We start from the raw sequence: 14,358 nt of genomic DNA on the forward strand, positions 1-14,358 counted from the left end.
GCGGTTCACTGACTGTATGTGGTGGCCTCTCAGTGTGGCAGCTGAACCAGACTGAACCGACGCGAGTTCAGTGCGTGCGCGCTCCCGGGACATACGTCACGGCGCCTATTCATTTAGACAGATGCGTAACAGTTATTAATCATTAATAATATTATTAAAAACATAACGGATATCTGAGGGGTTCATGACGGTAAATGTAAGACTTTTTAAAACCAAGTAAAGAAAATGAAAGCAATAAATCAAAGTCAATAAGTTCTCTAAATGTACACTCTAAAAAATGCTGGGTTAAATACAGCCCAGTGCTGGGTAAAATATGGACAAACCCAGCAATTGGGTTGTTTTGAGCCAGCATTTGGGTTACTACCCAGAAGGTTGGGTTAAACATTTAACTCAACCGCTGGGTCAAGAGAACCCAATCGCTGGGTTTGTCCATATTTTACCCAGTGCTGGGTTGTATTTAAACCAGCATTTTTTAGAGTGTAGGACATGTCTAGGGAGCACACAATAAATTGTATTAGCAACACTAAAAACTTTCAAAGTAAAGCTTCCAATCAATCTCCATTACTTTTGAGAATTTATTAAAATTGTCAAATCAAGATACATTTACATCAGAAGCAAAATGACATGCAAGATAAAAAGTCTTGTTTTCTGTGAAGATTATTAAAATGAAGCGAGTTGATATTATCCAAGAAAGTTGATCTTTTCCAAGAAAACAAGACTTCATGTCTTCATTTCGCATCTTAAGTAAATGCATCTTGATTTATTTATGTTGTAGATGTGTAAATATTTAATTAGCAAAAATATGTACAAAAACACTTATATATATATTTTTTTTGCAATGTTGGCAACATTTAATGCCATGAATTTAAGATTTTCTGCTCTGATTTAAGACTTTTTAAGGACGTAGTTTGTGGAAGGGCAAAATAAAATGATATTTGAACTCACAAAACTCTTCATCCAAGAACATATCGGAGTGCATTATTGTAAGTCATCTGTTAAAACAGGCAGTGTGTGTTTGGTCCTTACCTCAAGGTCAGTTATTTGGCTCAGGAGGGATCCTATCCTGCAAATAGTTTGGACACATTTCTGTTTACTTTTCCATGACAGATATCAAGCTGTTCCTGATCTGCTAGTTACCTTTGACAAACAGAAAACAGCTCTAATGTGTGTGTTTTGCCACTCAGGAGTCTAAAACTACAGTTTTTTAACAAGATGAAAATATAGTTCAATATGAGCTACTGACATTTTTGTTTTTCAATCTCATATGTTTTATCCTTCATTCTGTATGATCCTGTCATTTTATTTCGATTAGTGGTTCATGTACACCATTGTTGCCATGTAAAAGTACGTGTTTGACAATTCAATTTCAGCCTTTTAAGGCAACTTTTTTTTTAAATGATCACAAAATAAGAACAAATACATCAGGGAACCAAAAGGTTTATTTTTGTGCACAATAAACATAAATTTTAAGTTCAGACAATAATAAAAAGTGTCCTAATAATAAAGCACTGCTGGTGGATCTCACAAAGGGGACTTATGGCTGGAAGAAACTCGACTCACTACTAATTCAGTGAGGTCAGTTTGAATCAATTTATTTACCTAGTTTGGCATTAGAGGAGAAAACTGACTGAAACATTAAACAATCAGATTTAAAAGGAAATAAGGTGCTTTGTTCAAGTCAAATGGCTACAGGATAAATGCATCCTTTAATAATCCATTCTTCATTCTCAGAATTCATCCAAGGGTTTCATCGCAATAGCAGGGACAGCTTATATTATAGCACATATTTGAGTGGACGGAGGTGTAGATTTGAATTAAATCTCTTGTTTATCAGCTTGATCATGAATAATCTCTAAAGCTCTCCTCATTAGAAAAAAACTGTAAAAGCCTAACTATTTTAGCACCTGCAGTCTCCTTGCAGACTGGATAAGCTTTCATTGTCGTTCACTAAACCCTGGACTCTTATTCAAACAGTGAGAGGTATGCAGGAAAACTAAGTATTTTTTGTCTTGCAGGTACAAAAACTAAGTGCATCCTCAAGAGTGTGCATGCAGGAGGGATCACTCATTTCAAAATCCAAAAATCGCTATCCCACAAATGCCAGTTTTAACAGTAGGACGGCAGTTTTACGAGATCACAGGAAACGGATGCCTGCTCCAAACTGCACACCATCACATATCCTGTCAAGGAACAAAAAAATAATTTAGGATTCAAATCGTTGGTTAGATTGCTTTGCAAAGAGGTAGTTGTTAAAGGTTGAGGAATTTTAAAAACTCGATTCAATTTGACAGAAAACCCACAAGTCAATCGAAAGCAGAACAAACACAGTTCTTTGTCAAGGCCATCATTGTTCATTCAAAACAGCAGAGTAAAGGTAGAAAATTAGTGGTTTGGCTTCAAAAAAAAGTGCTCATCTTTATTAAAAATTCAAAAGTGCCTTTATTTTGCCAGTGACGCAGTATGAATGTGGTTCAGTGGATGTGTATATGTACCTGTCTCCGCTCTGAACACCCATGGGGAAGCAGTAATTGAGTTCAAGCCTAGCAATGTTTCCCAGTCGTAGAATTATTCCTGCGCCGTAAGACCATCGGATACACTCTGCTAGCTTCTGCAGATGTGCGTGTGGTCCCTCTCCTACACAAACACGATGCATGATGTCAAGCAAAAACTACTGTAAATCGAAGGACAGGCTGATTTAAACAAATAGTTTTCATAATACTCAGCCCACTGTAGTCTAAATTGAAAGTGTCATACTAAAGTTTCACTGCAACAACAGCATTACCATGTGGACAAAAGGCTTCATTGCATATATTCTATCTATAGAACTAGAGACTAGTGTTATTTTAGTATCAACAATATTGTTTTCATTTTTAGATTTTCCATTTTTATTGTAGTTAAAATTTTGTTGTATCTTTTATTAATGTATATCATTTTTGATGTATTTTTAGTTTTAATGATTTAAATGAATTATTATAAAGTTAAACTAAAATGAGAAATTGCATGATTTAATTTTTTTTACTGTTTATTTTATTTCAAGTAATAAACTGCATTTCCTCAGTTAAAAACTAATCCTCTTTTTCTAGACTAACAAATGACAAGTTTTCGATAAATGACTACTGACCGTAGTTGAGGTTGCAAAGGTTTCCAGCATTAAGGAAGAAGTGTGTTCTGAAGAGGTCAGCCAGGCCGCGTTTGTTTGAGCGGAAGTGGAGGGTCGTATACAGGTGAAGCCCACCAGCCCAATACGCTTCCCCACCCAGATAATCACCTGATCAGGTAAGATTTCAAATCACAAACAAACATTAAGAAAGCTATCATTAAGAAAAATTTATACAAAATTATAAAGGTACAAAAACAAAAATTTATATGCTGTATATTCTAATTTTTTTTTAAATACACCTTTACCTTCACTCTGAGGGCCTATACTGTACATGCCAAAACCTCTCACACTGGTTGGGCCACCCAGGTAGAACCTGACATAAAAACACACCCACAATGCAATTTGTAAAATGCTATAAACATGTTCAGGCTGGTTAGCGTGTTTCTGAGAAGGTGAGGATTGAAGGGATGAGAGCATCTAATTCACGTCGAAATTAGCAAAATTGCTTACATGACTTCAGTGAATGGCTTTTTAATTGAGCTGAGAGTGATTTTATCATTCTAAAATGTTTCTTTAGAACTGTGCTGATACAAGATAGCTTTTATTAAACCGAATAATCCTTTACCTAATTTGGTATTCCAAGTCAAAAATTATGTGCCTTTTCATCACCAAATCTTGGAATTAATCTTTTCATCGACTTATTTTCTTTCAATTAGCACAGATTTTATGTATCTTTTTTAATTGACTGGTCTTAGACCTCTTTGATCTAAATTGATGCACCTCGGTTTTTGAGTAAAAAAAAAAAAACATTATTTGTGGATAATATGGCCAATGTTCTCTCAAAAACTGAGGTGCACGAGTTCAGATCAATGAGGCTTACAATCAATCCAAAAAGAAATACAAAACCTGTGTTAAGTGAAAGAAAACAAGTTGATAAAAGACTGAATCCAAGATTTGGTGATAGCATAATGAGAGATTTATAAGCTTTTTTTTTTCATTTTTGACCAGGAACACCACAAGTGTAAGAAGATGGGGAAAGTATAAAAATTATTAAAACATTTTTGAGAAGTTGCTGTACCCTGTGTGAGCAAAGTAAGTTTTAGTCTTACTTAGTGATAACACTGACTAGCATTTTCTGGGTCAAAATGACTAGAACACATCATGAGACATAATTATAAGTGCGTATTATTATAAAACCTTTTTTTTTTTTTTTTTTTTTAACAATAAAAGCATACACTGAAAAGCAAACAAACAAATGCACACCTGTCAGCAATGGAGGTAGGATGACCCCCAAGAGGATAGATCATCCCTCCCCATAAAGATGCAGATAACACCTATAATAGAAAATCAATATACTTACTTAAAGTGTATACACCACCTATCTCTCAAATGAACCATTGACACTCCTAATTGAGATTGTAGATGGAGTGTCAATGGTCCATTTGAAAGATAGGTGGCGGTAATATTAATGTCCAAATACCACAAATGTTCTTTAAAACAGACTTTTATAGCAACTGCTGTCTTTCAAAGGCAGTTAAAGCATGACAGACAATGTCAAAACCAGAAAAATCTATAACATCATACATTAATCAAGACCACTCACCGATCCCCAAATAAATGGTTTGTTAAGCTGCAGCTCAACGTCTTCTTTGAGAAAGCTGGCATCTCCACCGGTGTATCCTGCCAGCTCCTAAACCAACAGAGCGAACACAAGTATTGTTTAACAGTGACGCTAAACCTTCTCCAGACAGTTTTAATGAATGATGGACATTGTGAGGCAAAATAATGGTGAGCGAAGAAATACAAAACAGCTACTGATATGTTCTGGGCTGACGTTCAAGTCCACACACCTGGCTGATCCGCAGTAAGGCACCTCTTCGAGGCAAGATGGCAGAGTTTCTGGTGTCTATTACCATGGTGTGCTAGTGTGAGACAAGAAATCTGTGAAATCAATTATTAGTCTAAAACCAGGGAGCCAAAACACTTGGGATTAAGGCAGCGGGGAGCATCTTACAGAAAGGGCGGATTTAAGAGTGTGGCCACTCTCCTCTCTCACAGCAAAGGAGGCGCTGCGGGCCAGACATCCCAGTTCACGCCACACGCCCTCCCATTTCAGAGTGTGATCAGTCATCCACAGAGGGAACTGCAAGACACATATTGCATTATATCTTTAATTACTGAAGAAACAGTTCACCCAAAAATGAACATTTCCTGAAAATGTACTCACCCTCAGGCCATCCAAGATTTGGAGAAATTTAGGATTATATCACTTTCTAACCAATTGATCCTCTACAGTGAATGGGTGCCGTCAGAATGAGAGTCCAAACAGCTGATAAAAGCATCACAATAATCCACAAGTAATCCACACAACTCCGGGTCCAACAATTAACATCTCATGAAGAGATGAAAGTCGGGAGAGAAACGTGCTCAGATAATGCACAGTTTATAAGACCAAATAGTTCGGAACAATTCTGAATATGTTGGTGGATTTTAATGCGAAAGGACAACAGAGAAAGGACTTTTTCACTGGAGAAAGCGTTCTTATGGATTAAGGACTTGCAATTTGGCCAGAAGCGACGGTTTAAAGTTAAAACTTTAGTTTCTTACAAACACACAGCTTTTCACTTCACAAGCTGTTAATTGATGGACTGGAGTGGTGTGGATTATTGTGATGTTTTTATCAGCTGTTTGGACTCTCATTCTGACGGCACCCATTCACTGCAGAGGATCCACTGGTGAGCAAGTGATGGAATGCTAAATTATTCCAAATCTGTTGTGATGAAAAAATAAAATCATCTACATCTTTGATGGCCTGAGGGCAAGTAAATTTTCAGCAACTTTTTATTTTTTGTTAATTTCTTACATTGAGCTCTGTAGAAACTCCCCTGTCTGTCTCTTTTAGAGAGCTCCACGGGAACTGCCCGGTGACTTTGTACAGGTTTAGAGCGAAGCTACGCAAAGCAAAGACGTCAAGTTGTTAAATATCTATTCAGCATCACTGTTATGTTTATAGTTAAAACTGAAGGGTGTAATTGCATTTTAACATTGAAAAAGATTACACACTTCACCTTTAAAGTTTAATTTTGTTTGCAGAAATCATACTTGCGCTCATAAAATCCCAACTGTGGTTTAAAGAAGGAGAGGCCGTATGACGTCTCCTTAGTTCCATAGGAAAACTGAAAGGTGAGCTTCTCTCCTCGGCCTAACATGTTTGGAAGTTTAATGCCCAAGACCTTGAGAGGAACAAACACACAACTGCAGTAACACATATTGACACATTATGTAGAAACTACACAGAAAAAGTGAGAGTTGGTGATAATAAAACAATACTCCATACTGACTGAAAATGTTATTATAAATATTATTCATATTGTTATTATTATGATACATATTAAATATTCTATTATATTCGTTTTATTTTTTATAGTCTGAATGGAGATCTCATTTGAGAGTAACTGTGTCTTAACCAGAGCTGTTTTAGTATTATTTATATATACTATTATATTACTATTTTTACATATTTTAAATGAGCTTTTATTCTTATATGTGACCCTAGACCACAAAACCAGTCATAAGTAGCACGGGTATATTTGTAGCACTAGCCACCGATACATTGTATGGGTCAAAATTATCGATTTTTCTTTTATGCCAAAAATCATTAGGATATTAAGTAAACATCATGTTCCATGAAGATATTTTGTAAATTTCCTACCGTAAATATATCATAAGTTAAATTTTGATTAGTATGCATTGCTAAGAACTTAATTTGGACAACTTTAAAAGTGATTTTCTCAATATTTTGATTTTTTTGCACCCTCAGATTCCAGATTTTCAAATAGTTGTATCTCGGCCAAATATTGTCCTATCCTAACAAACCATACATCAGTGGGAAGCTTATTTATTCAGCCTTCAGATGATGTATAAATCTCAATTTAGAAAAATTGACCCTTATGACTGGTTTTGTGGTCCAGGGTCAAATATTTACAGCTTTCATTTTTATTTTATCATGTAATAATTTATAAATTATTTTAGTTAGTTGGCAAGGCAACATGGCAAGGGTAGGATGCAAAGCAATATATGTGTGTATTATGGTTCTTACCATACTGCCTTCATTGTTTCCAACCATGGTATTATAACTGCCAGTAAGTCGTTTAAGCTCAGTCACCTCAAATGTAACATCGAGTCCATTTGGCAGCGCGTCTGCTCCTAAAGAGGAGATCAAAAAGACATTGTACAAACAACACCATAGCTGAATGTTAAGGCATAGTGGACTCCTCTATGAAGTTAATAGAAAAATCCTGCAAATATATTTATTATAAAGCCAGGTTGAATTTCTAAACTTGTCTCTCCTACAGTATATGCTACAGATCTAATACTGACAATAAAAAGGCTGACCTTTAGACCTATTGCTCTTCTTTATGAGTATGTAAATGAACTGTTTAGTATGTTAGTATGTTGAAAGTCAGGGCTAGACAGCCTCTCTGAGGGGAATGCAACAGCTCAGTCCAGAAAAACTGGACACTTTCCACTGAACGGTCTATAACTGAATCAAGCATGAAGATGTTTTGGATGTAGTACCTTCTGAAATGTCAATCACCACCTCCACTTCTTTGAATATGCCTAGACGGAGCAACCTCTGTCTGGCCTCGTGGGATTTTCTCATCACCTGTGGAAACACTGAGCTTGTTACCTCATTTCATAATTAGTGATCGAGCAATATGTTTTTTTTTTGGAATGGCTGATATCTATGGCCAATATAATGCTGATATGTTTCATACAATTTAATGACAGACGTAATATGTGTTTATTAAGTGTTTTACATTTACATTTAGCAGATACATTTATTTATAGGGAAGTTATATCCAAACTGTGTCCAAATTATAAAATGTCAGAAAATGTGCAATATCCATTGAGAAGGCAGTCGCAAAATTTACGAGATGGAATAAACCCTTCTGTTAATCGGCTGAACTGGACGATTTGGGTCTATCACCACTCATAATAACTTAACCAGTCCTAACAAACACTTTGACCTTGACAGCTCACTTACTTCAACCAGGTTTCTGGCAGTGAAGACATCAGAGATTTCATAGCCCAAGTAATCCTCTTTAGTTCTGCCCAGCCCTTCAATGTTGACATGCTCTACAACAACCTAAATGAGAACAGTCAGAGATGTCATAGTGTGAGACTGCAGGTTTTGGACATGGTACCACAGTAATACCATGTTTTTGGACATGTACTGTACCATAGTATTATTGGAAGTACTTGATACAAATACATGAATTTCAGTACTACCGTATACTGGAAAATACTATGGTAGTATTACCATCAGATACTGTCGATGTTTTATTGTACTTTTCCTTAGGTTGGTATAGTCTGATATGAAAAGTGGTATATTCATGTTGACCAAATTTATGCACCATGACATCTAACATGGTATAACCATGGTACATATCCAAAAAAGCATGACAGCTCAATTTTATCAGTATAAAAGATTTTAAAAAGAACTTAGTACGAGTTTAACATAACTTACATTTTTATTTTCTAAAACCTCTTGTTTAGTTTCTTGCACCGCCTCCATCACTTCCAGATCATCTGGGTTAACGCCCAAGTCTCGCCCATGCATGGGGTAAGAATCCATACTCTACAAAACAAACATGACCAGTTTTGTTTTTTGCACACATATACAGCCATATCCAGTGGCACTTGCACAAAGACGCATTAGATAGCTTTCTGTAACAATACAATAACACGCAAGGCACAGACAAAACAAGCATATTTCACCCCGAGTCTTTAGGAAAACATTTACCCGTGCGTGCACAGTCCCCATTGCTAGTGCAATAATATCCTAATCGTATTGAGGCCGCTCAGCTGATCGTGGGAATGTAAAATATCGCACTACAATGAAGCAGTGAACCCAACCCCCTTCAAGGAGGACGCCATGACACGCAACTGCTAGGCGAACCTGGACGGCGATTGGCTAGAATGATTTGACGTCGTGCATAGTGGGCGTGTCCTTGTTCTGTGCGCCGCTTACGTGCCTTATTTTCGAGTTTGTTTAGAGTCTCTTGCATGTAAACAGAAAAGGACATGTTCAAATTTAAGGAGTATGTATGGAGTGCGTCTTTCAGACCCTCAGAGAGAGACAGTTAGAAGGAGTAACGTTACGACTGTTTGTTTTGTCTGTTTTGTGAACTTACTATCAAAGACAGGTGTTTTGCTGATAATACGTAAAAAAAAATTCGTTTTGGTGTAGCGTTAACTTACTCGGGTCACGTAACAGTTACAAACTATTATTTCTTACTTATTACCAGGTTTTTGGGATATGTTCTGTGATACTTTTTTAGTGTCCTACCTTGATATAGCCTACCAAAGTATATGAATATGCAAATCATTCGGTACCGTGGTATTTGCAGGGATTTTATGGTCATGGAAAAAACGAAAATATCACGGATTTAAATTTGTGATTTACAGGCCTGGACAAATAATGTAATTAGTCTAATCTTATCTTTAAACAATAATCTAATCATTGGTACAATCTTTCAAAGTGACAGAAATTAGGAAATATTTGTTTTAGTTTTTCTATTAACTCTAGAAATTGCTCTTTTTTTAATGCAAAATGCAGTCTCTATACAATTATATTTTAAAACCGTTATCCATTATTACATTACAAGGCACAGTGCTTTTTGTAATGATGTCCTTCCATTTCTCCGGGAGAGGGCAGTATAACCTCTTTAGTGTTTGGCATTTTTATTGATTAACATGACTTTTAACAAGTCGCTGCTTTTACAGAAGCAAAGTTGGGAGAATCTTTCTTGTTGAGCTAAAAACTACAACTTTTATCATGTTATGATGATTAGATTAATCCAAACTGAGAAGCACTTCCAGTTTTTTTTTAAATGTCAATCCAACATTTTATTGCAAACGATTCCTGGGGAATGCTATAGATATCAGGAACGTTTGTATTTACTGTTACACATTATTGGTTCACTCAGTTTGACAGCAAGCTGTCAGTCACAGACGCGCAATTTAAACATGTAATTTTACTCTTGACAGGAATGGAACACACCAAAGCAGAACTGAATTATTGCCAAATCTAGATTTTACATAATGACATCATGTGTGTGTATAAAGTTATGTATTTCCTTAATATAGACTACTTATTTATGTTTTTAACCTTTTTATTGCTTAATGTTTATTGTTCTTTTTCTATACGCTACCTATCTATCTATCCATCTATCTATCTAGGCACTCTCTCTTTCTCTCTCTCTCTCTCTGCCCCCTTCCTTCCACCTCCCATCTCCTCCTCAAATGTGCGCAAACCAATCAGCAGGCGTCTCGGGGCTCGGGCTCTTGTGCTCTTTCTGCCAGCAGCAGCAGAAACGCTTCTTATCAAAGAAACGCACAACTGGAGAAGTCCATTCACTCACAGCCTCTAACCATGGGTCCTGCCTGCTTCTCTTGGGACGTCTGTTTGTTTTTCCTCCTCATAAATACTTTAGATGTCATGGGAAATGTTGGAGTCGCAGGTAAGTGTTCCCTGTACCTTTCACATCATTTATTTGGTGAAACTTTTAATACCTGAAATAGGATATAAGTCAGTGGTTGCATGATTTTGCACATGAATTCCATGTAATTGCATTACATTCTGTAGCCTATTATTAAACCTGAAATTGCATTCATTTAGAATAATCATTTAGTCATACTTTGTTTAAAATGTTGCCCTCTCATTACCGCATAAGGTAGGCTATATGCGTATTTGAACGCGTCTGTATTGTTTTACGCGTGATATTCCGTAAGGAGAGCTTTTGCCGGGGTCTCTTCGGGCTCCCTTGGGGTCTATATGAACATGAGCCGCCCTGATGGGGTTGGTTCGGGGGGCTTATCGACTCCTCACTCCTCCACTACCATCAATACGCATTGTGTCTCTCCATAATGAATGCCTTGAAAAGTCAATAATGAGACAAACGATAAAAACAGATCGTCGGTTCTTTTTAACCACGACACTACTGAAGATTTAATGGTGTTTTATATTTTCATCTGTGTATTTTAGGTCGAACGCATGCTTTTTCAAATAAACACAGAGATGAATAGCCCAACTCATCTCCAAATGAGTTTATCGATTGCGCATAGTAGACTTTTGGCTTTTTATGTTTTGAAGCTTTTCAAATAGACATTATTTTATGACATTAAGTTCTGAAATGCACAAACAGTACTCTGATTTTCTTTCTCCGTGTATGGGTTAGATGTTGTATAAAAAAGAGCGCAACGTTGCGCAAAAGGTGCTCCGTTTGCGTAAAGTTTAAAGAAACACTCGATTTAGCCCATACAAATGATAAAAAGCCAGAGGAGAGGTTGAGGGGCCAGTGGTGTGGTACTGGTAAGGCTACACATCAATATCCAACCAAACCACCTCATTTACCTCTTCAAAAAGACCCTTTCTCCTAAATGAGCTTTCCAGGAGTCTGCTTATTTATTCATTCACTTCTGTATTTGGAGCTTGAATGAGCATCATTCCTGCTTTTTAGGTGAATCAATATATCACTTTATTGGACACTCTATTGGTTTTTCTTGGCTGAAAAGCTAAACGTCTTCTTTCTGCTTTTGTCCTGTCTGAGTAGATTTGGTCATTTTTGTTCTGTTCTGTTTTCTTCAGCTTCACCTGTCTAAACCAGCAATAAGATCCTCATAAGAAAAAGCCAACTGCTCTCAGATCAGTGACAAAGAGTAAAGTACCACACCCCAAACCCCCTGTCAGAGACACGTAAAAACATTGATTTTTCTTGAAAGACAATGTTTTTTTAATTCAATTTGACTAGTTTGTCTTTAGATTGATGTGCTACACTTGGATGGATTTAGGTGTTTCTGGAACTCATTCTTGCTCTTCTGTTTGAACGTGTTCGGTTTGTAAAAGATGGCGATGAACAAAAAGATTTAAAAGCTTATCGCATTTAAAAAGAAAGGTTGTAATGTTTTTAGAAACTGACATTTAGCTCATATCTTTCTTACTCACTCAGCTGCCTGGAAATGTTCAGTTATCTATTACAGTGTTTCCCAACTGGGGTGCCGCGGCACCCTGGGGTGCCGTCTGTCGAGAGCAGGGGTGCCGTGTAAAAAAATCCTTTTTTAATATTTTTAAATTGCTAAAATTTAAAAAAAGGTTGGGAAACACTGATCTATTAGACCAAAAAAGTGGCACTTTCTGTCTAATGTGACACTATAATCTTTCCAGATCTGGGATGTGTAACAATTGCATTTAGCTAAATCTTTGCCCATGTGATTACTCCACAGATGCCGACGAGTGCTCCGAATCCACAGACGACTGTCACATCGATGCTCTCTGCCAAAACACTCCAAAGTCCTTCAAGTGCATCTGCAAGACTGGTTACAAGGGAGATGGCAAGCACTGCGAGGGTGAGACAGACAGATCTCTCTCCCTCTCTTTCGCTCATTCCGTCCCTGTCCGCCTGTCTCTCACACACACTCTCAGTCAGGTCATCCAGCTGTTCTCTAGCTCCTGCTGTGGGTCTTAATTAGTGAGGAGGAAGTGCAATGTGAGGGTGAGAGGTGCTGGGAGGGCAAAACCTGCTCCAGTCTTTACACTTCCCTCTCCCATTCTGCTTGAGAGCACAGCACAGCTGGAGCCAACATATACACGATCAGAGCGGATCACACTCACACACTCACTGAAACACTCACACAGATCTATTAAGCAGGTAGTGGACATGCATACTCTGATAAATGTTGGAAGAAAGTGCTGAAAAGATCTATACCTGTGCTCATATTTGCCAAGATGCCAATCTCAGAGATCTCAGCTGTTTTCTTTATGTATGACCATTGTCTCAGATGCTAAAACACCTTAATTGCAGAACTATATTGACTATAAATTAGAAAAGATCACAAATAAAATCTCCTTAACACAATTGTTCACGCAAACATAAAAATTTGCTGAGAATGTACTCACAAAAAATGATATACAGTATGTATATTTCTAATCTATTTTTTTTCATTAGAAATTATATGTTGCATTATGTTACAAAAATTGATATACAATATGCATTTTTCTGATTTAAAATTTTTCTTTAAAAAGTATAGATTGGTGTTATTAAATAAAAAGTTGACATACAATATGTGTTTTCTCTAAATTAATATTTTTGCCATTGTATTACAACAATTGAAACTGAATATTCATTTAGTTATTTATTGGTGGTGTGTTACAAAAGTTGATATACAGTATGCATTTTTGTCTTTTTCATTACAAATTATATATTGTCATTATATTAAAATGTACATAAATATGCACATTTCTAAAGCAATATTTTTCATTTCAAAATGTATTGTCAGCATGAAAATTCTATTTAACCATTATTTTAAAATGAATATTTTCTCTATTTTAAACTCAATTATACAATATATCATTCAATATAAATCATTATATTTTGTACTTTATTCCATAATTTAGTACTCATAATTTCACAGTTTTGTTTCCTGGCTGAGCAGGTACATGAATAACAATTATTGATAATTGCTAGAAAAATTGCATAAGTGATGTAATTTTGCCATTTCAATAATATTACCTAAATCAGAATTTGTTTTATAGACCCAGGTTAAGTGAGCCCAGGAAAAATTTGTATTCATCCAGTTGTTCATACAGCTGGTGCGATTGATGGTACGAGCTACATGGGCGTAAATGAGTTTGTGAGTATCAGAGAGGTGGACTGAATATGATGGACACGTTTACAGCAGACAAACAGTCATGTTACTCTCTCTCTCTCTGCTGTTTCCTATTGTACTCTGCATTCTTCATCTGTGGATTCTAGATTGTTCATTTTGCATCTCGCTCCCCGTTTCACTCACATGTGTGGAGCTTGTGTTTCAGGAAAAGCATGAAATGTGCTCTCTACCTATTATGACACCCGACACCCATTCTCAATTGCATTAATGAATTATAGGTGGATGTGAAACGGCATTGCACCAGACTGCTCCACAGTTAGCGCTTAATACTCCTGTCTGAGGCCAGACAGCGTGGGCTAGAACAACATATTTTTATTTCTCTAAGGAAACATTGGGGATGTTCTGGACCTTACAGAAGCCTTTTCCTCCCACCTTTAAACCGCAGTCTACGGTTGCAGGGCAATGAGGCTGTCAGTTACACTGAATCCAACCGGGCCGCTTTGCTTTTAGCATGTTAACTATGCGTGCATGTGTGCGTCTCCTCTCTCTTTTGGCTCTTATGCTGTCTGAGCGGACATTCCGTCCAC

The 14,358-nt window shown here is 36.7% G+C and overlaps 2 protein-coding genes across 5 annotated transcripts in view; one reads left to right on the forward strand and one right to left on the reverse strand.

Moving 5' to 3' along the window:
- Positions 1-1,421: 1,421 nt before the first annotated feature.
- LOC107658828 (sorting and assembly machinery component 50 homolog B-like) lies at positions 1,422-9,089 on the reverse strand. Its single transcript, XM_016447490.1, has 15 exons — positions 8,907-9,089; positions 8,631-8,741; positions 8,148-8,249; positions 7,679-7,766; positions 7,200-7,306; positions 6,203-6,333; positions 5,964-6,051; positions 5,115-5,243; positions 4,951-5,022; positions 4,704-4,790; positions 4,364-4,434; positions 3,406-3,473; positions 3,122-3,268; positions 2,493-2,634; positions 1,422-2,180 (listed from the first exon to the last, which is right to left on the reverse strand). The coding sequence occupies exons 1-15, from the start codon at positions 8,925-8,927 to the stop codon at positions 2,135-2,137; spliced, it is 1,410 nt and encodes a 469-aa protein (XP_016302976.1). The 5' UTR covers positions 8,928-9,089; the 3' UTR covers positions 1,422-2,134.
- A 1,256-nt stretch (positions 9,090-10,345) lies between these two features.
- scube1 (signal peptide, CUB domain, EGF-like 1) overlaps positions 10,346-14,358 on the forward strand; it is a 71,382-nt gene continuing 67,369 nt past the window's right edge. For all 4 annotated transcript variants that reach the window (XM_016447472.1, XM_016447473.1, XM_016447474.1 and 1 more), the window contains exons 1-2: positions 10,346-10,626; positions 12,389-12,511. In XM_016447472.1, coding sequence (XP_016302958.1) covers positions 10,539-10,626; positions 12,389-12,511 — 211 coding nt within the window. In that variant the 5' untranslated portion in view covers positions 10,346-10,538. The remainder of the gene's footprint in view (positions 10,627-12,388; positions 12,512-14,358) is intronic.

This window comes from Sinocyclocheilus anshuiensis, unplaced genomic scaffold (assembly GCF_001515605.1).
Source record: "Sinocyclocheilus anshuiensis isolate Anshui unplaced genomic scaffold, SAMN03320099.WGS_v1.1 scaffold283, whole genome shotgun sequence".
NCBI classification, from domain to species: Eukaryota; Metazoa; Chordata; class Actinopteri; order Cypriniformes; family Cyprinidae; genus Sinocyclocheilus; species Sinocyclocheilus anshuiensis.

Bases quoted from the DNA above. Each gene is read 5' to 3' on its own strand.
- LOC107658828 (XM_016447490.1), bottom strand. From the start codon at position 8,927: ATGGGGACTGTGCACGCACGG. The intron at 5,244-5,963 runs GTAAGAAATTAA...TGTGTCTTGCAG, and splicing joins GAGTTTCTACAGAGCTCAAT to TTCCCTCTGTGGATGACTGA. The intron at 2,635-3,121 runs GTCAGTAGTCAT...GTGTTTGTGTAG, and splicing joins CCTTTGCAACCTCAACTACG to GAGAGGGACCACACGCACAT.